Genomic DNA, 26,759 nt, shown 5'->3' on the forward strand with positions numbered 1-26,759 from the left:
CCAGGGGAATTTCCTGAATCAATGCCTGAATGTGACTGGGCAAGCCTGGACTTCAAAGATAGCTTGTGCATGGGCTTCCAGAGTATAACTATTTAATATCACCCCACTATTTAAGATACAGTAAAATAACTACCGCAGATTCTTTTGTATTCTTAACATGCCAGCTGTGTTCCTCTTTAATTATATTTAAAAATAACATCTACTTTCACAAAAAAAACACATTCAAGCTGCTATTATGGTTGTCTTTTGAGTAACTAAACAAAATCCTCAACCTTGCAAAATTCCACATGCTTTCCAACCTTAGAAGAATCGACCTCAAGCTTTATCAGGGGGAGCAAAGGGGCCAGGAAAGATGGCACTTTATTGTTTGACATGACTTTTCACCGAGGTACCACCACTACCACTTAAATCAATGTGTCAGAAATTCTACTTGCCAAAGGTCATGGTTTTCCTTGAATGTGGTTGTCTCTTGAGAGAATAGTGAGAGTATCTGGACTGACTCTCATTTTATGTCTCTGTTCTTGTATAAAATCTTTCAAGAGAGCCAACACCAAATATGTAGAGAGTACATACTGTTCTGTGTAGATGCAATTATAGCAATGAATGCCACTAACATGATTTGTCTGTGTCCTGACCAAAAGAAGATAATAAAATATCATCCCAGCCAGTTATTACCTAAAAAGAGCCAGAATATGTCTAGAAGATGAAAGAACAGAGCAAATGTATGAAAATTAAAACCCTTATTACTTAATGACGAAAGGAACCAGTTTAAATGATCCATCTGCAGACTAGGTCCTAAGAAGCAGCAGGCCAAAGTTATTTAAAAATCCAGTTAATTCTCTTTTTATTATAGTTAGAGAGGGATCAACATGAAATAAGCGAAGACATTTTAAAAATCAATTTAATAACTGATAGTCACTGGAATAACTCTTTTGGTATGACTTACTGAGTCAGGATGCTAACATTATTTAAACATATTGTTTGCTATTTATTCTTGGATTTCTAAAGAAAAGAATCCAAAGCTATTACAAGTGTGTAATTTACCAGAGAAAATGAAATTGCTCTTTGTTAAGTACACATTGAAAATCATGTGTACAATATGTATCGTACATTTAGTACAGTAAAAATGCTATATTTTTAAATCCAAATGTGAAACCATTTCAGTGCAATTTGGCATGCACTGTTGCATGCAGAAACATCCTTATGCATCAAATACTGTCTGGAAACAAGGACAATTTTTCTGCTTGTTTTAAAATCAGGAGAAGTGCATCGTAAATAAAACTTCCAATAAAAATATCTTCTGAGAAATAAAAATATATTTGACTACAACAAACTTTAAGATCTTTATTCAATAGAGACCCATAACATCCTTTAGATGAACAGCTTTTCTGCCATGTCTAAGATAGGTAAAGAGTCTTTTAGAGAATATATCACAAATACATGAAAATCAATGACATCCAAAACCAGAAAGTTTACCTTGTCCTTTTAATTGTGGAATTCTCCTCACTTCTTTCCTATATTTGGTATGCTGCTTTCTAAGTTGGAGTGATCAATTAGATCGCAACATCTTTCCTTATCCCAGAAACTCAGAAGACACCAAGTTTACTCAACGAAAGAGCCAATCCCTGTGGGAGATTCTGCAGGATCAGGGCTACCCTTTTTTTCCTCATTGTATCTCCCTGAAAGCCAACCAGCCTCCTGGATCTTGGAGTGCATAAAGTATGTTTTTGCTTCAGACCTTTTGAAAATATGGCATCATTTGATTAAAATGCCTTTCCCTAGTGTATTTCAAAGTTTGACCTTTCATCCTTCTGCCCATCTTTCCCCAGGATTCCCTAATCTTCCCCCAAGCAAAATATCAACCCCTCATGTCTCTTTTGCCACTTGTTCCCTCCCACATAATACTAATTACCATTTTTTGTTTGCTCTTTAGGTCTCTTCACAAGAAATCAACATCACAATGGCAAATGTTTTTGTTTTGTTCATTGTTGCATTTTACAGTTTTTACAAGGTGCCATGGAACAATGTCCACATCTTTCTTTTTTCAGCTTGTAGGAGTGCTGTACTGATGCATCTCAGAGCTTGCTTCCTCTCCTGGTCTAGTCTGTAGCAGAAGAGAGCAATCTAACCTAAATACACTTCCTCTATTAGGTTGTCCCAATGAATGATGATCAGTAGTGGGATGTAATAAAGGCTAAGTCCTATTATCCCAATTGATGACAACTCATAGGGACTATCTTATCTAGATTACCCCCCAAAAATGAACCAATTTAATTTCTCCCTCTTCCTAATCTTACTTTCTTCCCTTCCACAGTCCTTAAAACGTTAATCAGCAAACGATGCACACAAATATCAACCTCAGAGTACATCCCAGTAAACTTTGTCAAGAGTCGCAACTGAAGAAACTGAAGGTGGACTCTAGATCACCTGTCCAGGCTAATCAGTGGTGAGGTGGTATCAAATGTTCAAAATCTAGAGTTCCAGAGGTTGTTTTCAGTGGGTGCCTCCTATTGCTACTCATACAGTCATGCTATACATATATCTGTAATAAATATCTGTTGATCTGTTTATCTGTCTATCTATATGTAGAAGTGTATACATTTGTAAATATGTGTATAGTACTATACAAAGTATACTTGTAAGTCTCTCTCTTTCTCTCTCTCTCTCTATATATATAGTTATTGCAATAGTGTCTTACTAAAATTTCAGGCTGGCTTTAAAATATAGGCTCAATGATCCTCTTGCCTCAACTTCCTGAGTATCTAGACTACAGATGCATATTTTTATGTCTAGCACATATGGTATGTTTTGACCATAAATATAAAGTAAACCAAATAATTCAGTATGAACACTTACAGTATGTGAAAAATAAAATTACAGATTGGGGAACAAATGTGAGAAATAAGAGAAAAGAATATGGCAGACATTATAACACTATTAACAGAACACTATGTGTAATTTAGCATGTAACATAAACCCACAGAGATTTAGTGCTACATAGAACAGAAGAGATGATTTCAGAAATAAAAATAAGAGTAATAAGGGGTTAAAGAAATGGGATAAAGCCGGACGCTGGTGGCTCACGCCTATTATCCTAGCTACTCAAGAGGCTGAGATCTGAGGATGATGGTTCAAAGCTAGCTGGGGCAGAAAAGTCTGTGAGACTCATACCCGATAAACCAGTAGAAAACTGGAAGTGGTGCTGTGGCTCAAGTAGGAGAGAATGCCTTGAGCTGAAGAGTGCAGGGACAGCACCAGGCCCAGAGTTCAAGCCCCACAGCCGACAAAAAAAAAAAAAAAGAAATAGGATAATAGTCTTTTGGGTAGAGTTTATAATATACCTAAACCACAAAATATGAAATATCATAATTATTGCAAAGAGATACTTCAATAGGATGTATAATCTTGTAGATTATACTTTCATTCTTCAAATTTGATGACTGGCTTACAAGTCATTAAGCTGATGACTGGCTCAGGAATTATATTTACTGTTGCTGTGACAATGGATATTAAAATTATTTTTTAAAAATTAAGTTTTGTATGTCCCTCCCACATGGTATAACCCCTGCTTTCACAGTATTTGATGTTGGTATAATTTGTGGAGGGGAAGGGAAAAAAAACAAATAGTTTAAATAGGGATACAGGTGGACCCATTGCAACAATGAGATGTACAAGTCGTTATGTCAAAAAATGAACTTTACAACTTTGGTGGGAGGGGGAAGGGGGGCAAGATATGGGAAGGAAGGGATAGGAAGGGGAAACAAAGGAGGAGGCAACAATGCTTGATAAGAAATTGTACTCATTATCTTCCCATGTAATTGTAACCCCTCTGTATGGTATTTTCACAATAAAAAAATCATATATTTAAAACAAATTAAGTTAACTAGTATGATGGTATTTTTATAAACCATGATAAATTTACAAATAATTACCCATGAGCATGCTTACTGATTCACATTATTCACATTCTGACACCAATCCAAATAGTAGTAGAATCCTCCTATTTTAAAAGAATCACTTTCTACTAAGCTTAGAGTCACTTAGAAAAATGGCATAATGCTAGAACTCTAATGGAAATTCTCCTTTGTGGGGATACTGTAGATCACTCTGTCTTGTAAAGACTTCCACTGTCAATCCCTCACATGTCTTCTTTGTTAGTTTCTATGGGGGAATAGTCCTGTCACTGTAGTTTTTAAGAAGAGTTATTGGTTATTCGGGAAATTTTAAACATTTTTTTCTTATCTTTCTTATTTAACTGCATTTGTATGTAGTTCTCTTCCATCATGTGTATTAAAATGCTAGTATTTCATTTTCCTTCAAGTCGCAGAGCTCGACTGGCGCTGGTGGCTCATGCCTGTAATCCTATCTACTCAGAAAGTTGAGATCTGAGGATCACGGATCAAAGCCAGCCCCAGGAAGGAAGCAGGAAAGTCTGTGAGACTCTTATCTGCAATAAACCACTAAAAAAACAGGAAGTGGCGCTGTGGCTCAAGTGGTAGAGCACTAGCCTTGAGCTGAAGAGCTGAGCCACTGTGCCCAAGCCCAGAGTTCAAGCCCCATGACCGGCCAGAAAAAGAAGAAAAAAAACCAAAACCAAAACATGTAGAGCTATTTCCTCTAAATATAAAACTGCACCAAGTTCAGAGATTTTATTGTCCCAATATCATTTTATTTTATATTAGTGATTTTTTTATTTTTTTAATTGAGAAGTCCTTATTCTGTAGCCCAGACTAGCCTCAAACTAGAACCCTTCTGTCTCAGTCTCCTAAATACTGAGACTAGATGTATATACCATCAAACCCCTATCCAATACTAATATTTTAAACCTTTTATGTTTTAATTTTTTTTAAATTCTTAATTAAATTCTTTGAGGAAATCAACTTTAGTTGGATTACATGGGAATAAAGAGCCAAAGATAACATGAATTACTTTAACTTCATTTTTAATTTCATAGTTCAAAGTTCTTTGCATTAGTTTATTGTAAAGATTTTTCCCATATGTGGCTATTATTCTGTTTAATGGATAAAATAAATGAGTCTCCAAAGAGAGACTGAGAGTAAAAATCCTAACAGACAGCATTCAAGGTGATTAAAAATCTAGAACACAGAGCTCCTTATCCATAACCCATACCACATGTACATAATGATTAAGTTTCTTTTCCTGTATAGCTTTGAAAAACCCATGGATGATTCAGACCAAAGTTTGTTGTTTTCATTTCACATTCACAACCAGTGTTTAGAAATCCAGAAAACTACTGTTGCTCTATGGGAAGAAAACATTTTTTTAATTTGTAAAATGGTATTCATATGTGAAAACAAACTACTTTAAAGCTACACGGATAAGGAATGCTCCTTTTTCTTCTTTTTTTCATTTCCCATCATCTTCACATTGTTTCTCTCCCTCTATTAGTTTCTTATATTTTCCCTTTCCAGTGTGAGTTCCTCATTCACTCTACTTCTACTTTTGTTCCAGCACTCAGTCTCAGTGTTGTTTCTCTTGAAGGTAATGAGAAAGGAAGATGGATTTGAATAATTGAAAAACGAAGATTAGGTTTCATTGAGATTTAGATGGCGCTATAAACTCATCTCAAGGAGCAGCAGCTTCCTGGTGTGTGAGAGTTGAGATTAGTTTCTGTCTTCTACCAGTGTGGATTGCCTTAGGATATTCTCAAACCTGCATGCTTGGGGTAATTTCTTTATTGAATCACTATTGTAGTTGAAGCTGCTCACAATTGATGTCTGTCAGATTTCAGAGATAATGTGAACCTCATAGAGGAAAAAAACAAACCTAGTAAGAAATATTGTGTTTGCCTGAGTGTGAATGTGATTGTAAAGTGGAATAGGCACAAAGGCTGATCAGGACCAGGAATGAGAATAATAACATGGAAGAAAAAATTTACTTAGCTTTATATAAGAACATATTATAATGTGAATATTGTTACTACCTATCTCCAGTATATATAGCATTATTTTCCTTTTCATAAATAGAATGATAAGTTTTTCTATCGTGTAACCTCCTTAAGTGTAGTGTGTCAGATTCATCATAACAATTCAAACCAAGGTTTGTTCAATCAATCTAATGTTTCACATTAAAGATAAGATTTTTCTAAAGGATGTTTCAAGTTCTCAGATTTCTTGTTAAGACACTGCCATGAGCTAATCATGGATCAATCCATATGATCAACGTAAGATTTACAACTCCTAATATAATCCTTTCATGTCCTTCCTCAAGTGTACATGTTTTAATTATGGACACCCTGAGTAATATTATACAAAGACAATTTACACAGGAAAATGTTTGTTAAGGAAAAACAATCTGTCAACTGTTTTTCTACCCCAAAGTTATAATAATAGCCTGGATAATTTGAATGCAAATAAGTTGTTCTTTATACAGATAATAGATATAAATTTCATTTGCCTGTGGCTACGAAGGTCTGACATTAATCTATTAAATAATTTTCTTAGAACTCTAGAAATATATAGGTGATGTAAATTGGCCAAAGGCTTCTTTTTCCTCATAAAGTAAAAACAGACTTTTTAAAAATCTAGGTAGTATACCTTGGATACCTTTCCACACACACCTTACCATCATTCCTATTAGATTATTATTATTATTCAAATTCAATAGTGGATTGATTAGGTCTTTTGTACAGCAGGATAATTCATTCACAATGGTTTTTAATAGTTAAAATATTGTTTTAATTTTATAGACTTCCTGTTTGCTTTTAGGAATCTAGCAAGAAGCTAGGCAATCTAGGCAATCCAGAAATGTTTTTAAGGGTGTATGATGGAAAGACTGTATAGTATGAAGGAAAGACTTAGAGAAACAACACTGGGGGGGGGGGTTAAAAATGGTCTGTTAACCACCCACACACCCCTGATGTTCAGAGAAGGCTTCTTTAATACTTTTCTTCCAGCTGAATTTGCTGCTTAAGGAAGTCTGTGGGTAGATAAGGAACTATTATCCCTCCCACTAACACCCGTTTCTTATTTACAACACTGAATCTCTATATACCTAAGCACTCAAACACTAATCCCTTTTATTCAATCATTTATGCAAATTATTTAGAACTTGTTTCACATGCTACCTCCCTTTATCTCACTTCACATTTAACTGTAGTTTATCATGATTTATGTTTTAGTTGTAAGTCCATCCAGAAAGGATACTTAATATAAATGACTTTCCAACTAAATATTTTTGTTGGGAAACAGTCCTCCATTGAAAAAATAAAACAAAACACAGTTCTTCTCTCCAGTAGTCTGGATATACTATTCATGTAATATTATTTTTATATTGCCAGATTTCTTCCACACCAAAAGAAGAGGACATGGTCATTGAAATGTGAAGTACTAATTTTTAATATCTGTATACAATATTTGTTTTCTAGTCCCTACAAGTTACCTTTATGAATAAATGCACATTGGCTGATCATGTCAGAGACAGATGTTTATAAATGATCAATTTTATTAATAAAATTAATCATTTAAGAAGTTTCATTAGAAAGAAAACATCAATAGAGATGTTTAAAGTACCTATAAAGTACATACAAACAAGTTAACATAAATTTTATGAAACCTTTATATCTATTTATTCGTAATAAAAAATGTTCCCTTGAATGCACTAAAAGACAGAGGTGTCCTTGTGAAAATGGGTTAAGCTTAAATTATTTTAAAAATAATCATGTCTAATCTTCATTCATTGAAAATATAGGCCAATCTAAGAAAAGTATAAATTGATATATTTTGAAAAAGATTTTATCTTTGCAGTTTAGTAATATCATATATGATAGTCACACAAATAAGTGTCTTGCAAATAATTTTTTTTCACTTTAACTATTCAGATCAATGAACTCTACTTGGGAATTACATTAATGTTCTGTTAAGTAAAAATTAGAAAATAACCATTAACCTTCCAAGTTGCTTGCAAAAGTCATCCAATTATGAACTAAACACATTGTTGAGAATATGCTATAGACACTGGTTAGAACAAGGGCTAACTACAACTGTGATCAGCCAAACAACTGTGATCAGCCAAACAACAGAATCTTTAGTCTCTTCTCGTTGATTCACAGGACACTGCTACAAGCCAAATGATAGGTGAATTGAACCTTTGTATTTCACTCTAATCTCAATCATTAAGCTTTTTGGCACTTTATACAAAGAACTTAAGTGAAGTTAAAATTATTAGTATTCCAGAGCATAATAGCATGTAAACTAGAATAAAAAGAAATCTGTTTTGTCTCTTAAACTATATCCAGTTAAAAGTAAATATACATGATTAAATTTTTCTGAACAGCAATTGTTTAAAAAAAAACAAAAACAAACTACCAAAAAACCCTCAGAATTAAGCCACCTGCCAGTGGCTCATGCCTGAAACCTGTAATCATAGACACTCAGGAGGCTCAGATCTGAGGATCACTGTTCAAAGCCAGCCCAGTCAGGAAAGTTCATGAGACTCTTATCTCCACTAAACTACCTAATAATAATAATAATAATAATAATAATAATAATAATAATAATAATAATAATAATAATAATAATAATCAGAAGGAGAAGGAGAAGAAGGAGAAAGAGAAGGAGGAGAAGGAGAAGGAGAAAGAGAAGGAGAAGGAGAAGGAGGAGAAGGAGAAGGAGAAGGAGAAGAAGAAGAAGAAGAAGAAGAAGAAGCTGCTGCTGCCAGAAGTTGAGCTGTAGCTCAGATGGTAGAATGCTAGCCTTGAGCAAAAATTGTTCAGGGACAGTGCTCAGGCCCTTAGTTCAAGCACAGGACTTGCACAAAACAAAAAAATAAAGCCCAAAACTGCAACAAAAAGCACCTGAAAATTAGATGAATTACATGCTCTATTGCATGGATTATGTGCTCTAACATTTTCCTAAAGTAAGTATATCATAAGAAGTTATTTTTTTTACTCTAGGTTAATATAAATCATGTACAATTGAAAAGAAGAATAAAAATCTTGAAAGAGAAAGGAAATGAAAACAGGCAAAGAGAAGTTTCCAACTGATCTTTGCATCTCCCAGTTTACAAAGTAAGTTATTAATGTTATTTCTTACATTAAATAAAATCCTGGCATTTATTCAGATCAGAGGATAACATAATGATGCAAAGATTTCAATCTCGAATGCAATAAGAAAGGGTGAGTTTTATTTCACATTCATTTGCATGTGTGAATAACAATGAATACAAACTAGAAACAAGTATTAAAAAGAGATACCACATCTTACTTACAAAGTAAAAAGAAATATATTGTGTGATAGGAGATGCAAGAAAAAAAATTGGTGAAAAAATAGCGATTCTCTTTTCTATAGATTGGTTTGTTTTTGGTGTTAGAAAATGAACATGATTTGTTGAGTGTACCCTGGATCATTTCAGTCTCAGCACCCTATCTGTCAATTTAATCTACACATAAAACCATACTGCTAGAAAGCATACAGACGTTTGCATACTTCCTTACAAAAACAACCTCTTTTTTTTGGGGGGGGGAGTCCGGTCATGGGCCTGAACTCTGGGCCTGGGCGCTGTCCCTAAGCTCTTCAACTCAAGGCTAGCGCTCTACCAGTTGAGCCACAGCGACACTTCTGGCTTTTTTTTTTTTTTTCTGCTTATGTGGTGCTGAGGAATTGAACCCAGGGCCTCAGGCATGCAAGGCAAATGCTCTACCACTGAGCCACCTTCCCAGTCCAGCAACCTCTTTTAAATGAACTGATTTCATGATATTCTAATGATAAAATTTGCTCAAGGACACCTTTCCTTGCTGGACATCTGTGGCTCATGCCTATAATCCTAGCTACTCAAGAGGCTGGTATTTGACAATCATGGTTTGAAGCCAGACCAGGAAGAAAAGTCCATGAGACTTATCTCTAATTAACCACCAAAATTCTGGAAGTGGAAATGTGGCTCAAGTGATAGAGTCCTAGTCTTGAGCAAAAAGCTCAGGAACAGCTCCCAGGTCCTAAGTTCAAGTCCCAGTACCAGCAACCCCTTCCTCCCCTGTCCCTCACATGGATGCCACAGATGCCTTTTTATGTTTTATTTGTTCTACAGGCTCTTCTCAAAGCCTTCAAATAAATTTTATTGAGAAGACCATATTATCCAACCCAGGGGTGGGGAGCAACTTAGTTTAATTTTTTTTTTACAATGGTATTTACCAGTAAAGACCATTCAAACACCAAGGAAAAGATCCTCCATCTTGAAATACATCCTACACTTGTTCTTTACTGTTCTTTACTTGTTCTTTACTGTTTAGTTTTAGCCTTTATAGGAAAATATATGCTCCCCTACACTGCTGTAATTGTATTATTATGTTGTAGTCTATTTGAATTAGTTCAGCTTTTCATTACATAAGGAAACTTGAGAAATCCTTCAACTTTCTCCAACTAGATAAATTGTGCACTAAAATTCTGCCTTTACTGAACTCAAGGCCTTCCTGTACTTATCTTTAATCAAATTCAGCATTTAAGAACGAAAATTATTTTGGACAACATTGGCTCACATCTGTAATTCTAGCTCCTCAGGAGGCTGAGATTTGAGGATTTGGGTTTTAAACCAGCCTGAGCAAATCCAAAAGACTCCTATCTCCACCTTACCAGCAAAAAGCCAGAAATAGAGGAGTAGGTTAGGTGGTAAAGCTAAAAGAGCTAAGCTCGAGCAACAGTCTGTGAATTCAGGCCCAACTACCTCAACAAAAATAAAAACCAAACAATAACAAAACCCAACAACAACCACAACAAAAATCAATGAAAATTACCTTGTAATGACAAGGCACTGTGTTTAAACCCCAGGAATGCAAAAATAAAGCAATAAATAAATAGAAATAAAAATCTATCAGTAAAGATTCATCTTATTTTCATTGGCTTAAATTCTGTCATTTTTTTTACTTTTATGAATTTAACTTCCTTCACTTTAAAATTAAAAATGTTATATCTAAGACTATCTATATAATAGGTTTGTATGTGTTAATGTTAATACCTGGTAATTGAGGGTAGTGTTGAATATTTTTAGAACTCAATATTTCAGTTATTTCCATATGAATTCTGTCCACTCAGACAAGTTTCAAAGTTTCTGTTAAGAAGTTTGGAAATTATGTATATTTATGTCAAAGGTAAAATGTATAGTCCAAAGTTCATAAAAAAAGAAAATGAAATGGAGCTAAAGTATGATTCATAAATAGGCCAAATCATTTGTGTGATATAAACCTCAACTTAATAAAAATATCTTTCTAATTTTTCTCCTTTCCAGAAATATAAAATATGACTTTACCTTAGATAACTAAATAGAAAAATATGTACATAAATATCAATAATACTATTACCCTCAAATATAGTAAACATATAAATAAACAATTCCTACCTCCATCTCCAGATCCTGATCCTGCATCTGGGAAAGAAAATAAAAACAGAACTTGTATTTGCTTGAAAAATATATAAAAGGATATATAAAATAAAAGATCAAATTTACTTTTTTAAGACTATAATGTTATTGCTTTGAAAATAATTAATGTTAATCTAATAATACATTGTCATATCAATTTAACATAGTAAGTAAAATAAATTAATTATAATTTTTAAACTTTACAAAATAAATATTATCCAGTTCCCTTTTTGGAAAAATTTCTCAACTTGAGTGTGCAAAATTCCCTGTTTGTTTTAATCAAGCTATATTTAGAAACTTCAACAAAAAAATTAAAAATGAGATTCACTTAATACTCAGTATGTTTTGCACATGAAATAGATTAAGATTAAGGTGCATATTCTTACAAACTACATATGAACAATGATATAAGGTTTAAATATTCTAATAAAACTCATATTATGTATACAAATACCACAAATACTGATGATTAAATCCTTGCTGTTCAAATGAGAATCAGCTTAGCTTTTGCATTCGTACTTAAAATTAACAGACATCAGAAAAAAATATGTTCTGCTTTAAATTTCTCTTTCTCTACTTCTCCCCTCACTTCCATGTAACTACAAATGATCAAAGTTGTCTGATTCTGAAAGCTCAGTTTCAGGAAACACTAATTTTCCTAGTTTGAATGAAGACCACTGAGTTTCCATCTGCTACAATGTGATGTCAACATCATCTGCCCTCTAAATACATTTGTTACACACCTTTAATGTTACTACTGGGAAATACAGCTAATCCTGGTATTCTCTGCCTGATGTATCATCATCCCACATTGACATCTATACCAGGGCTCAAAACATCTATGACACCACATTTATGGGCTTGTATTACGTGTTTTAGTCCAATTAAAATAAATCACTTCTACTTGTTTGGCTCTATGATGCATTATTGTGATACTACACAGAAAGTAGCATGGGATATGAAATTTCACAGGAGGCTGACACCTGGGGGAATGGAGTTCTCCCCAATAGTAGACTCTCTTCTTTTTTTTTTTTTTTTTTTTGGTCCAGTTGTGGGGCCTGAACTCTGGGCCTGGGCACTGTCCCTCAGCTCTTCAGCTCAAGGCTAGTGCTCTACCACTTGAGCCACAGCGCCACTTCCGGCTTTTTTCTTTTTGCTTATGTGGTGCTGAGGAATCGAACCCAGGGCCTCGAGCATGCAAGGCAAGCGCTCTACCACTGAGCCACCTTCCCAGCCCAAGACTCTCTTCTTTTATAACATTAAACTATTGTGAAAGAGTAAATTGTCAGTCTTGGTGATGATTCATATCAACTAAATTTCCAGGATCTAACATGTCAATCTATTATTAATTAGCTGCTACAGGGAGTATATATACACACACACATTATATGGTATATATGTTTACTTACAGGCAACTAAATAGTAAAACAATTACCATTAAAATATTTTTGCACATATAGAATCAAACATTTCAATCATATGATTTGCCATTTTAATTATAACAGATCATAAAAGTCTTACACATTCATTTTCATCATAGGAGAATATTCCAGAGAAGTAGACTGAGGACTATAAGTTATAGCATAGAACAAGGCCTGAATTGTTGCTAAGTTTCCTTTCACAGCTAAAATTTTAATTGACTTTATCTGAAAGGTTAATTCAATACTACTTGCATTTCTCAGGTGCTAAATCACAAGTTGTAATATCATATTGTTAGCTAAATACATACAGGTCTTCATTTCCTACTAAAATCATTAACTTCTATATGTCAAGGACAGTGTTTGGACATAGGCAACCTGCATAAAAACTTGTGGGTTCCAACCAGGAAATCTTACTCAATGGCTGACAAAAGAAATGTTCAGAGTTCCTAAGCTTATTTTTCTTCTATTTAATGAATATCATATACTACCTATCTCATTGGGCTATTTTGAGGCCTTCTGCCCAATAAGTTATTTCAAATGCATAATTCTATCTGGAAAACAATAATTAAGATGATGAAAAATGTCATGCTTCTTCATGCTCTTGGTTTCTAATAAGTGAATATGGCCATGGGAAAAGGAAAAGATGGTGACATTATTTTGTTTTTTATTTCCTACATATACTTCTAAGTATTCTAAGGACACAGTCTTTAAGACAATTGGTATTTTATTTAACCCAAATTTAATGGCTAGGGAAGAAAACTAGATTGGGAAAATGGTTACTGAAGTGAACGACATCACTACAGAAGAGTTATGGGAAACTTTGATGTTTTCTCAACGATGAAATGACTCATCTTGGCAAATCAGAGAAAGAAGCCTACTAAAATCCCAGTGAGACAGAAATAACTCAGAGAAGATGTTAGAGTATTGGACCTGAATCTGGGTGTGAAGTCAATGCTTTTCTTACAAGGAAAGGAGTTAAATTGACACTGACCATATTGAGGAGACTACCCAGGAGTAACAATTTTCTGATGATTTGTAAGTCCAATGACATGCCACAAAAATAAAATTAGGATGCTGTATGGCTTTTTATTCCTAGAGATCACAATTTAACACCAGTATTCATTGTCAAATATCATTAAAAAGAAACAGAAAAAAATGTCTGAAAAATAAGAATCCCTTTTATATAAAAATTCAATTCAATAAAAATGTAATTTATTTACAATCTGACCTCTTTGATGAAAATTATTTTGGTAAATCCATCATCATTCATATCAGAAATATTTTAAGTTTACTGGTTTATAGAAGCAAAACTGGCTTACTACTTATATCTTGTAGTAATATAAGTATGGAAATGAGCTAAGGACAGATTCTTCACTTCTGATACAATTTATACTTGGGTAAGTATTTACTTTCATAGTGTGACAGCTTATCACGTACTAGAATGAAAGAACTTGAATGAATCAGGAGAAGACACAAAGACCCAAGAGAAAACACAAACTTGGTTGTTCGAGTAAGAAAATGGTTTCTTACTGCCAAATGTCATTCGCAATAACCATAACTCTTGTGAGCTTTTCCAAGATTCTGTTTCTATTCTTCATTTTTGTTCCTTTGGATGTCTGAGTAAATTTTTTTCATAATTAGTTTCTTTCTTAATGCTCCCTTTGTTTTCCTCATTCTGACTCTGCAAGTAGCAGGTTCATCTTCCTTCTTTTCTCCTGGGAAAACCTATGTAATGACTCACCCATTATACTGTCACATTTCCTCGTTACTTCTTACCCAAGATCAAGCAGCAATGACCTGCTTGTGCTAGCAAATAAGAAGCAAGTGGCACACAATCTTGTTCTCCTGACTACTCTCTCAGAAAGAGCATTCATACCCTGAGGCCAAGAATCATTTAGGATGAAAGACCACTAAACAACCAACACAAGCAACAATGCCTAAATCCCTGCCTGCGATAAATGGCACCAAGTCTCTGTGGCTCATTTTTAGAAATACAAGTAGGCAACAATCCATTTTGGAATATTACTTGTTGCTAATAGCCAATAGTCTAAAGATAATTTCAAGGAATATGAGACTCTTCTCTTTGCTCATGTTCTAACCTACCCAAACCATCAAACACATACTTTTTATATAATACTCTAAAATAGACATAAAGTTATCTCAGGGAGATTTGAGTCAAATAAACTTTCCTAGATACTAATCTCTCTTTCTGTTCTTGAAAGAAATGTATATATTTTCCTGAATATGATCATATCACTCAAATGCTCAGAAATGATGACTTTCTATGAAGATGCTTACTTGCTATTAACTGTAACTTTCATGAGGCACAGAAGTTCCTTTACCATAAGTGATAGTGATATCTCAATCTACCATCAAAATGAAGCTCCATTTTATACTTTATCCAGCTGGGCTGTATCACTCTTGGTGTTATTCTGCCTGTAATGCTACTAAGCTGTAATAACCACACTGCATGAAAGGAAAACCTCAAAAACTAATGAGCATATAAACTCACTTTCCCTCCTTTCTTTACAGCATTCTGGAATCAAACACCCATGTTAACTGTGAGATTGGACAGGTGTTAGTATAAATCATGTCTGCTATCACTGCATTCTTCAATACAGTTTGCTAAATGGTAACATAACTATTTTGTAGTTATAATTTTAGATTTTAACTTCAGAACTCAAATCTGCAAAATTAACTTCCAGCATATAATTCTCCCTTTCACAATAAACTTGATCAATGATATATATATATGTATATATATATATATATGAGATATATGAGCAGTCAACATTTCTAATTACATTTTATTAAAATGTATTTATTGAACAGCACATATATATGTATATATATATATATATGTTTATAAATGTATATAACAGTACCCTTAAGGTGCATTTTCTCTTCTATAACTGATGGTGAAAGAAGAATAAAATGAAATAATGAATGGTTTGAACAAAAGAATTAGTAGATACTCTAGAAAATATATAGTCTGGATATTTATTTGGAGAGAGCTAAATAGAAAAAGCAAGCCATGATTCCTGGATTCAATATCTACTCAGAAGGTTTCAAACAGAACCAGTTACTTACCTGTGGCACAGGATCCTTCAGAAACTACGAGTATTTCACTCTGCTGTTTGCATGCAGCCTGACGCAGGTAACACTCATTCTGGTAGCTCTCCCCATTGGAGCCACACACAGGCACATAGTCACTGTTGCACTGGGAAATAAAGAGATATAAACCTATGGTTATTTTCATAGTCTGTATTATTTTGACATCCCAAGCACAAATAATCATCAGCACACAAACTGTATATCTTCTATTTCAGTTATCCCCTTCATATCATGTAAGATTTTGATCTTGTAAGTGCATCATTTAACTAGACAACATGTTGGAAATGAACTTTACAACTTGGAGGGGGAGGGGAATCCGGGGGAACCAAAGCAGGAGAAAATGAAAGAGGGGGTAACACTGTTTGAAAAGAAATGTACTCATTACCTTACTTATGTAACTGTAACCCCAATGTGCATCACCTTTACAATAAAATAAAATTTAAAAAATAAAGATACAAGTAGACAATGTCAATCAGCCAGCATGTCATTTGCTTTAGGAAGAGGTAATAAATGTATCTAAATTGATGAAATGATTGCAACAAAGTGACTGAATAAGTAGCACATATTAAATATACTAGTAAATTTATAACTTATTTATTATCTGTTATTTTGATAGCATAAATCTACCAAACATGATAAACCATAATCCCAAACACAGTAGAATGTTGACGTCATTCCAAACAAGACTAACAGGTTTGGAGAAACATTTAAGTAAAATGCTCCCCTTCTCCAATACAGGTACTGATTGATTATCATTTTCTGCTTAATTTTGATCTGCACACATTTTTTGAATATTCATAAAAGAAGCTGATTTATAAATGACTTTTTTACTTATCTTCAAAGCAGGCTAAAAAACAAAACAAGAATATATAGATATAATTCTACAACTACTAAATTGTATATCTGCTTTACTGCACATTCAAAAGTGACTATTAGTACATATTTTAGAATGAGAAAAATGGATTAAAAATATCCTCATTAAAAAGTACACATTTTTACAATGGAAATTAGGCAACCCACTGGGTATATTCAGGATAATATAATCACACTCTAAGGCATTAGAGATACTTGGCTGTGTCCTATACCTGCTAATTACACCAGGGATGTGATTAGCTCCTGATTACTACTACTGATGTACTTCATTGTTTAATTAGAACAAATATAATGACCAAATTGAGTATTTGTAAATCCTTACTTATGCCAGAAACTAGGTAAATTGATGCATAGAAATACATGTGAACATAAAGTTCCTCTTTTCAACTTTTAATTAAAATATTTGCACTTTTGAAATTCTGTAAATTTATATATATGTGTATGTGTGTGTGTGTCTGTCTGTCTGTGTCTCTCTCACTCTCTCTCTCTATTGCTCTATCTTAAGCCAATGATCCAGTGAGATTGCTGAGAAAGCTTCACATATAATTTTAAACCAAAAACTTATAAGTAAACCTCAACTCCAAGATTTATGAAAAAACTCTCAGAAGACAAGAATGTGATAGACTGAAAATCTGAAATGTATTTCTCTTATCTAATTTATTAAAATACCTAGACTGCTTTATTCCAGGCAGCTGTTTGGTTCTTTCTATTTTTTTTCAGACATGTGAATATGACATGTCAAGATTCTCTGAAAATCTATGCATCTTGCTTTTCATCTACCACTAAATAATTAGTTTATGTTGCTAAGTGTGATCTACTTTTTCTAAACAGCAAATTCAACTGTATGAAACTCATATTATGGTAGTGGTAATTGCTAAGATGACTTTTGTATATATTTTAGAAATATTCATCTTTATTTCTATAATAAATATTTATCTTTATTTCTATAATTTATAATCTAGATATCTGGATACTTTTTATATAATAATTCCATTCCCCAGTTATGTTATTTGTTTCCAAGCTCAGTCAGTTTACAAGATTATCCATAGAAACATTTGTTTCTTTTTCTGGTGCTATGTTTTGAAATCAAGCTCTCACCCTTTCCCTCCCTATTTTTTCAGTTGGTGCTCTACCACTTGAATCATATCTCCAGACTTGATTTTTGCTGATTATTTTAGGGAATGACTCTCACAGATTTTTCTATCCAGGCTTGTTTTAAACTACATACCTCTATATGGCAGTATTCTGAGTAACTAAGGACCACTGCTACCAATATAAAAATAGATTTGATTGTATGTGTGTGTTTTGTAAATATTTCAATAATCTTTAACTAAATAAACAGCTTATTTTAAAATCAGGTCACATTTATATAAGGGATAGCTTTCAAAAGCTTTCCACACAGATAAATATTGTTTGCTTGCATTTGAAAACTGACCTACCATAGGACAGAATGTTCTTAGTACTACTTAAGACAGAAGGCAACGGGAAAATGCCAAGTATGTGAAATACTTGCAAACATATGAATAAGAATGGAGCTATTGCCATTAATGTTGGCCAGGGAAGCAAGTGGATGGATAAGTGCTCCAAAAAATGCACTGTTCAGAACTTGGTACAAAAGAATGCTAAGAAGGCTTTGTAGAACTCGTTAATACTCTAATAGTTTCCAAGCACATGGATGAGAGATCAGAAAGAAGGAAACATCTGCTAACATTATGGGCAATATATATTGGTAAACTTCTCAGCAGACACATGAGACTAAAATCTAGTTAAGTTCTCCTGCTTGGGCCTGGCTTCTTGCTCCTAGTTATTTTTTAATCTCCATCTCCAAATCCCAGTTGTGATATTTGATATACAATTATTTGGGCTCATATATTCTTTGTCCAACCCTTAAAATGTTTCTATTCATACTTCTTATGTACTTCTACAGATTAATCAAGTGTAGTCTGTGGACTGCAAGTGGGAAGTGAGAAATATTATTATTTCTGTGAAGTCCTATTACACAATGCTTATATGCATCTTAAAATATCGTATAAACTGATGAAGTGCTCATATGTCACTTCTGAGGGATGCAGTAAGCCAAATGTGAACAGTGTTAAAAGCAGAGCTGCCAAGTTCCATGCACAAGCCAAAAGGGGGATTTGTATAGAGCTGACAAGAGCTTAACCACAAATTACTGCCATGATGTTTTTGGCCCTGAGTACCCTGACTTGCAATCAATATGAATATCATAAAGTAGAAGCATAACCTAAGACATTTAGGTTCAAGTGCAGAAGTCTAGTCTGAAGTTTGGGGGTTTATATCTATTTGTTTGTTTGTTTACTAATTTGTTTTTGCCAGTCCTAGGGCTTGAAACTCAGGACCTGGATGCTCCCTGAGTCTCTTTGTGTTCAACTCTAGCACTCTACCACTTGAGCCACAGCACCACATCTGGCTTTTTCTCAGTAGTTTATTGCAGATGAGACTCTCATGTACTTTACTGCTTGGGCTGGCTTTGAACTGCGATCCTCAGATATGAGCCTCCTGAGTAGCAAAGATAATAAGCGTGAGCCACAGGTGGCCAGCTGTTGGTTTTTGTTTTCGTAACTGTCTTGTCACAGCAAGGCAGTTGTGTACTTGTGTGTATCACCCAAGATTTAACAAGCTTATAGCTTAGTTTCTCCTTTTGAAATAAATAGTTAATGGCATAGTTGGGAACGAACAAATTCATGCCTTTAAACATGAAGTGCTTTGGAACTATCACTTATAAAAAGTGTAAATTATTTGGATTCCATGACATGAATTTCATCTAGCAGAGTCACCATTTACCATTAATTAAAACATGGCATTTCTAAAATTTAAATAAAAGAATAAAAGCAAAATAACCCTAAGCATTCAAACAGGTTAACTACTGCATCAGAATATGCCTAGTTCTTGGAAATGGTTTATAGTGGTAATCAGTACACTTCTCAGTTTGAGAAGAAAGGGTGATATTAAGTGATTATTTTGGTAAAGGCCACATATTGGCTGGCTAATGAAAAACAAGACTCAGACATAGATGGTTAGGCCCATGAAGTTATGTAATGTACATTTTGTGATTCTTTTTGCTTAAGCTATTTTCAAAACTTTATAATTTATTTCCCAAATAGTTTTTTTCAATAGAATTATTTTGTTCAAAAACTTCCACATTACCTAAGAAAGTAGAAATGTAACATACTAATGCATTCAGCAACTTGACATATTGTGATATATAGAATTCATTTTTGCTACAAAGAAATAAAAAAAGACATTAGAAGTCTTCCATATGCTTTATTGCTTATATGGTCAATAAGAATGTTTTTTAGTTGAGATCTCAGCATACAGAAGCTATGTATGACTTAACTTTTATATATTGTCGGCACCTTCTACAAAGTCTGGCATGTGGAATGTGCTCAGCAGATGTTAAGTGAATTCTGTTATAATCCCAGTTGTCAAAGACTTAGGAAGAATGGCTTGGATATGGCAAATTTCTTTTCCAAAGATGAAAAAAGATTAAAAAATAACATTGCATAGGTTGCAGTTATTTGACCATTCCACAAGTAAGTTTTACTTTTGTGTGACTGCGTACATTTCCTTAAATGTAAATTTGTTTGGTTTTAAAAGTGGGCAGGCTGCTGATGTGGTCAGTGTGACTGTGCAATATCTTGTGTTAGGATACAGCTTTTACCTGGTTCCTTCTCTTTCCTTCAGGGCCCAGAAAACTTTGTGACCCAGAAAACTCAAACTAGCCCGTACCAAAAGTGCATACATGAAAAGGAACCAAGATCCCCGCTGTAGTCAGACATGAGTTACAGCCTAGAGATGAGTACCATACCAAATCTTTGATTTCCATTTGCTTGCCCCTTAGCTGATGACAAAAGAGAGAAGATACGAGCTTTCTCCAAGAAGTCTTGTTCAATTGTAGATTCATGAATAAACAAGATATTCATTGTCTATTCTGGGCAACTTGTTATGCAGCCATAGTAACTGCAACAGCTACAGATGTAAAGCAGGGCTCTTTAACTGAAAATATTTATCATTTATATTAAATAATGTCTGCAAAATATAAGGCTTTTTATTTTTTAAATTATAAGGCAATTGTTGGTCATTGTATGATCAGCCCTAATAATTATGTATCTTCTTTTGTCTTTTCTATTTTACATTATTCTTTGCTTCTCCCCTTCCCATCTTATTTTATCCATCCCAGTTATAAATCTACCATTCCTAAATTTTATAACTGGATTTCATACCACTTGGTACACAGACAAGAAAGTAGGTTGCATGAAACTGCAGGATATTTTTGGTATTCATATTATCACCTAAAAATCAGTTGTACAATTTCAGTATCCCTTCTCTGAAATGTTTGGGACTAGAAGTATTTCAGATTTTGGAGTTTGGAAATTTTTCCATAAATTTCACAAATATGAAATGCTTTAAAATACCAAGCATTTAGAGCATGATGTCAGATTTAAGAATATTCTGGAATTTGGATTTCTGAATTATATATTCTCAACCTGTGTTGATTTGACTACTAAGAGATGTTTATAATAAATTAATCCTTTTGATGTGTTATTAGTATACTTTACAATTATAATATCTTTAAAATGTTTGACTTACTATCAAAATACCAGGTTTATACACTAGGATCACCACTTTATGGACCTGAATTCCTTCATTTTTAAGAGGAGAAGGAAGAGGGAAAAAAGAAGGAGAAAACAATTATTTAACCCAGTTGTAAGAAATAAATGAGTTAACCAGTTTGAAGATTAGAAATCAGTTCAAATCATCTAAGTGACATTAAAGCATGGATGCATTTTAAGCCGGGCGCTGGTGGCTCACGCCTGTAATCCTAGCTACTCAGGAGGCTGAGATCTGAGGATCGCGGTTCAAAGCCAGCCCAGGCAGAAGAGACCGTGAGACTCCTATCTCCAATAAACCACCAGAAAACCAGAAGTGGTGCTATAGCTCAAGTGGTAGAGCGCTAGCCTTGAGCTGAAGAGCTGAGGGACAGCGCCCAGGCTCAGAGTTCAAGCCCCACGACCGACAAAAAAAAAAAAAAAAAAGCATGGATGCATTTTAATGACTCAATAATAAATCAAACTGGGCAAGACACTGATTCATATATATGAATCCTAGATATTGAGGAGGGTGATGTCTAAGAATCAAGGTTCCAACCTAATCCCTAGATAAATTTGAGAGACTCTTTTTTCCAATTAGCCAGAAAAACATCTGGAAGTTAAAGTCTGGCTCAAGTGGTAGAGTGCCAGCCATCAGTGAAAAACCTCAAATATTGTATTGAAGCCCAAATATCAGCAATGGTAAAAACAACATCAACAACAACCTTCAACATAATCCAAATGAGAAGAAAATAGATTACATATGTTCATTACTTTTTGATATCTGTCTCTCAGCCACAAAAACTTAAGATTTTTTGAATTCATGCTTATATTTGAAAATGTGGGAGAAACAAATTTAGAATACTATGTAGGAAAATAAATGTCAAGATCTCTCTGACACAAAAACAGACACAAAGCTGGGTGTCAGTGGTTCATGCTTGTAATCCTAGCTACCCAAGAGGCTGAGATATGAGGTTCATGTCTCAAAGCCAGGAAGGGCAGGAAACCCTAACAGACTTCTATCTCCAATTAATTACCAAGAAGATGGAAATGGCACTGTGGCTCAAAGTGGTAGAGCACTGCTTTTGAGCACAAAAATGTAGGGACAGTGACCAGGTCCTGGATTCAAGCCCTGGGATCAGCAAAAAAAAAGAAAAGAGTAAAAGAAGGAAAGGATGCAAGGAAGGAAGGAAGGAATGAAGGAAGGAAGGAAGGAAGGAAGGAAGGAAGGAAGGAAAGAAAGAAAGAAAGAAAGAAAGAAAGAAAGAAAGAAAGAAAGAAAGAAAGAAAGAAAGGGAAGAAAGAAAGGGAAGAAAGAAAGGGAAGAAAGAAAGGGAAGAAAGAAAATCTCAGATTCATTAGAAAGTGCTAGGAGAAGACTGAATCAAGAAACTTTTAGTTTATGATTACCTAGTATTCTTTATCCAAATTGTACATTTTATGTAATGTACAACTTAAATCAGACAATCTATCCATTTGGTATATGCACCATACATTTTCTACTAAGGAAGTATTTTCTTGTACCAGATTGGCAACTATTGCAAAGTACATTAAGAGGATTAGAAATCCAGTAGTAAAGTTCAAATGCTACAAGGATTAGTAAAAGCAAATTCACATTTCAGTTGTGTTTCAAGCTTTTATTCATTGCTCCGTCTATTCTACCTCACATTTTTTGACAATTAACAACTGCTGACCAAGGAATGAATATACAAATAACTGCTGAGAAAATATTTTAGTAAATCTTCTGTGGCAGCTGTGAATACAACACAGTTCTTTTTGTAAGAAAATTATACATTATCATTTATCCTTTTGAATGCAATCGTTCATTTAGAATTCTACCAATTATTCTTTCTCTCCTCTGAGTGGAGTCTTAAGAGTCATGTTTTTCCCTTTGAGGAATATTGTCCCTGATTCATTTTATACTGTTTATACACTTTGTGTCAACTCATGGTCATAAAATAAGAAAAAAAATCATTGGAATCATAGAATTAAAGGGCAAGTTCCACAAAATACTGGCAGCCTTTAATTAGGGACTTATTTTTCCCTTAGTTAATATGTTAAGAAATAATAAATCCGGAAGTTTTCTTGCTCCATTTCTCTCATATCAGTCATTGAGAGAACACAATTATATTGTTAACTGTAGTGGAGACTTGGGAAAAGATGATGTCATTTGCATGTTTAATATACACCAATATGTTGCTAACATTATAACATGGTCTTAAAGACTGTGGTGAAGTTACAGGAATACCTACACACTAGATATGTACTTTTATAAATGCCAGATGTTTTAAGGGAGAAAAATAACATTTATGAGAGTTTTGAGCTTACAAAGAAGGAACTGAAGTCAACATTAAATATAAACTCCCTTTTATGTCTCTTTGTGATTTTGAATTCAAAATATAAAATATTTATTTTTTACCAATTCTTAGAAATACCTACTAAATCAAACATTTGAACTTGAGTTTGCTATAATTTGCTCAATAGTGTTTGTTCTTAAATATCTTGGAAAGCATTTCTGATCTCCCATCCACAGATTTGTTTATATCAATATTTATTGGTTGAGTCTTATGCTAGATATCAAAGTTCACTTTAAAATTCAATTCAACACTCAAGGGTGAATAAGAGGTATTAGTGGAATGCTTATATGACTTGAAGATATATATGACCACATAGATATTTTGAGAGGAAAACAAGATTTATAATTTATATGGTAGAAAGCATTCATTAAATAATGACTATAAGAAAAATATTTACAGTTTTGTCTCTAATAACCTAATAACCAATCTTTAGTGATACCAGATTTGTAACCTCTCTTCTCTTTGTTCTAACTTTTTTAAAAATATAATTTGTTATCATTAACGTATTGCATAGTGGGGTTTCCATTTCATAAATCATGAATATACTTATAAGTTATGAGTACATTCCTTTTTTTGGACAATGTCATCCCTTTCTTTGTATTCCCCCAACTTCCCTCTCCCATCCCTGCCCACAAGTTACACAGGTCATTTCTCACATAGTGTACACTGAATATTGCATTTCTTCCCCTCTCCCCCATCCCTTTCTTGCAACCCCCCTCTGACCTATGACATAAAAAAACAAAAGTAAATACCACCAGACACAACAATAACAGCAATTTTTTTTCAATTTTGAAATCATTATATTACAAAGTGTCTCTTCCCCATGTTCATGTTCATGACTTGCAGCTTTATGTGCTCATTGGATTCCTAGGAGAGTTACTTTGTTTGACTCGTGTGTCCATGAACAAGTTCACATAGACTAATAAGGTCAATGATTTCTTCCAAACAAACACAGTAGTTGGGGAGTTGTCTAGATATGAATTAATTTAAAAGTTTTAATCATATGATCAAGATAATTAAGTCCCAAACCCATTAAAACAAAGACCAATGAGATCAAAAGATGAAAGCCCAAGTAAAAGTGAAACAAAATACAAATCCATCCTTAGTATCCATCAGTCATTTGACTATTATTAATCACCAGTTGACTTATGAAGTGTGTATTGGAAAAATCAAAGAAATATTTTTTTTAGCCAACATCTCAAAAGCACAAACTGAAGCTTGCTACCTTCCGTGGTATTTATAACTATGGCACATATCTCCAAAAATGTGTATGTCTTCTTGCCATCAGCTGGCTCTCTTGCCAGTACTATTGTCTGGTGCCAGCTTTCCTCTTAGCTTGTATAGCTATAATATGCTGAAGGATGGTTTATAAAAGAGGAACTAGAAGAGGCAAATATCAGGTATCTTACCTTGAACTGACAGACGCAAGTCACAGTGTCTCCAATTCTCAAACATTCTCCGTCAAATTTACAGGTGTTGGTGTCACAAAGGAAGAGATCATTTTCTCTGTCATCGTAACCTCAAATTTGAAGAGAACACCCCAGTCATTAAAAATGTTATAATCTTAGCAAAACTGAACACTATCTTGAAGCATGAGAATAATTTCCCTAACTTTGGATTCCAACAACCATGGATGTTCTACAAAGACAGTCTCTACCTACCACCTAAAAAAAATAATCTACCAAATGATAAATATTCATTTCCATTTTCAAATCGTTTTTTAGTCAATTTCTCCTTCTATATCCTCCTAGGTTACTGCTATTTTCTTTTAGCTTTGGTTACTACTGACAGTGGTGAAAGAAAGTTTGACAGTTGCTTTCTAGTTTCTTTAATTTTACTCATTAAGTGGACTATGTTTAGGACTCACAAACTCAATATTTTAGTAAACACTGCTGAAAGCATCTAAATTCCATTTGCCATGTAATTCTTCTTTGCTTCAAGGGTCAAACAATCCTTTATTTGGAATTTTTCCAGACAAAGAGGAAACAAAGCCCCAATAATAAAGATAAACAGACACAGTGTTTTCTGTGATGGTCTGTCTGGCTGAAATGAAGATTGATCACCTCTGAGTAAACAGGGGTGGGAGGTGGGGGTGACAAGTTCTGGACAATTTACCTAGAAAGCCAGTACACTTTATTTTTTTTTAGTTTGCGCATATCCCTTTAAGATATGTAGCTAATAATGAATGTCTTGATTGCGAATGCTGATTTCACACTTAAAATCTAGCAATTTCATAAAAGAATATTCTAGTTAGCAATGATGCAAACTAGCCATGTTGGACTATAAAATCATCAACATTGAAACAATCAATTCAAGGATTGTTTAATACTCTGATAATAATGCAATTAACAGGTGATTGGGTAAGCTTATTCAAAATGAAACTTTTTCTTTAAAAAATAGCATACATGTGTGCATGAACCCAGAATTATAAAAAAAAAAGTGTTGAACTTTTAAAAATCCCCGATTTAGAAACTACTAAAAGCAGCATAAAAAGTTGATTTATTGGCTTAAATCTAGTAGAGTTGCAAATCTTAAACTTGTCTTAAGAGGGATAAACTATAATGATGCATATTAATTATCCTCTTGGGTTTTATACTAGTAACTTATAACTAGTATATTATTTCACTTATAAGTAATATTCATCTCAAAAGTTGCATACACTGTTTTTTGCTTACATGCATTCATAATAGGCAATTCTTTCGAGCTAGAATTAATTGTAGCTGATTTATATATTCAGAAGATGAAATAGTATATACACATTTGCCAGAACTAGAACAGACCAGACCTAGGGGACAATACCCAGGCATGTTAATGGAGTGTAAAATACCAATGAAATCACACCACAATTCCAATTGGTATAATACAGGCTGTCATACTGAAATGTGAAGGCAGCCAGCTAGGAAGAGTGCAGCTACTCTCATTCTTGGGCCCTAGTTAATTAGGAGGTTTCAACAGAGTGAAATCCGCAAAGCTCTTGGGTTTAGACTCTGAAGGGACCCTAACGAGCAAGAGGA

General features: G+C 33.9%; 1 protein-coding gene across 1 annotated transcript in view; it reads right to left on the reverse strand.

Annotated features, from left to right (window-relative positions):
• The window catches only part of Tmeff2 (transmembrane protein with EGF like and two follistatin like domains 2), a 264,679-nt gene that overhangs the window by 236,464 nt on the left and 1,456 nt on the right, over positions 1 to 26,759 (reverse strand). Inside the window, exons 2-4 of the mRNA XM_069995691.1 lie at positions 25,155 to 25,264; positions 15,882 to 16,011; positions 11,350 to 11,376 (exon numbers count right to left, since the gene is read on the reverse strand). Coding sequence (XP_069851792.1) covers positions 11,350 to 11,376; positions 15,882 to 16,011; positions 25,155 to 25,264 — 267 coding nt within the window. The remainder of the gene's footprint in view (positions 1 to 11,349; positions 11,377 to 15,881; positions 16,012 to 25,154; positions 25,265 to 26,759) is intronic.

This window comes from Dipodomys merriami, unplaced genomic scaffold, assembly GCF_024711535.1.
Source record: "Dipodomys merriami isolate MVZ:Mamm:240054 unplaced genomic scaffold, mDipMer1.0.p SCAF_49, whole genome shotgun sequence".
NCBI lineage: Eukaryota > Metazoa > Chordata > Mammalia > Rodentia > Heteromyidae > Dipodomys > Dipodomys merriami.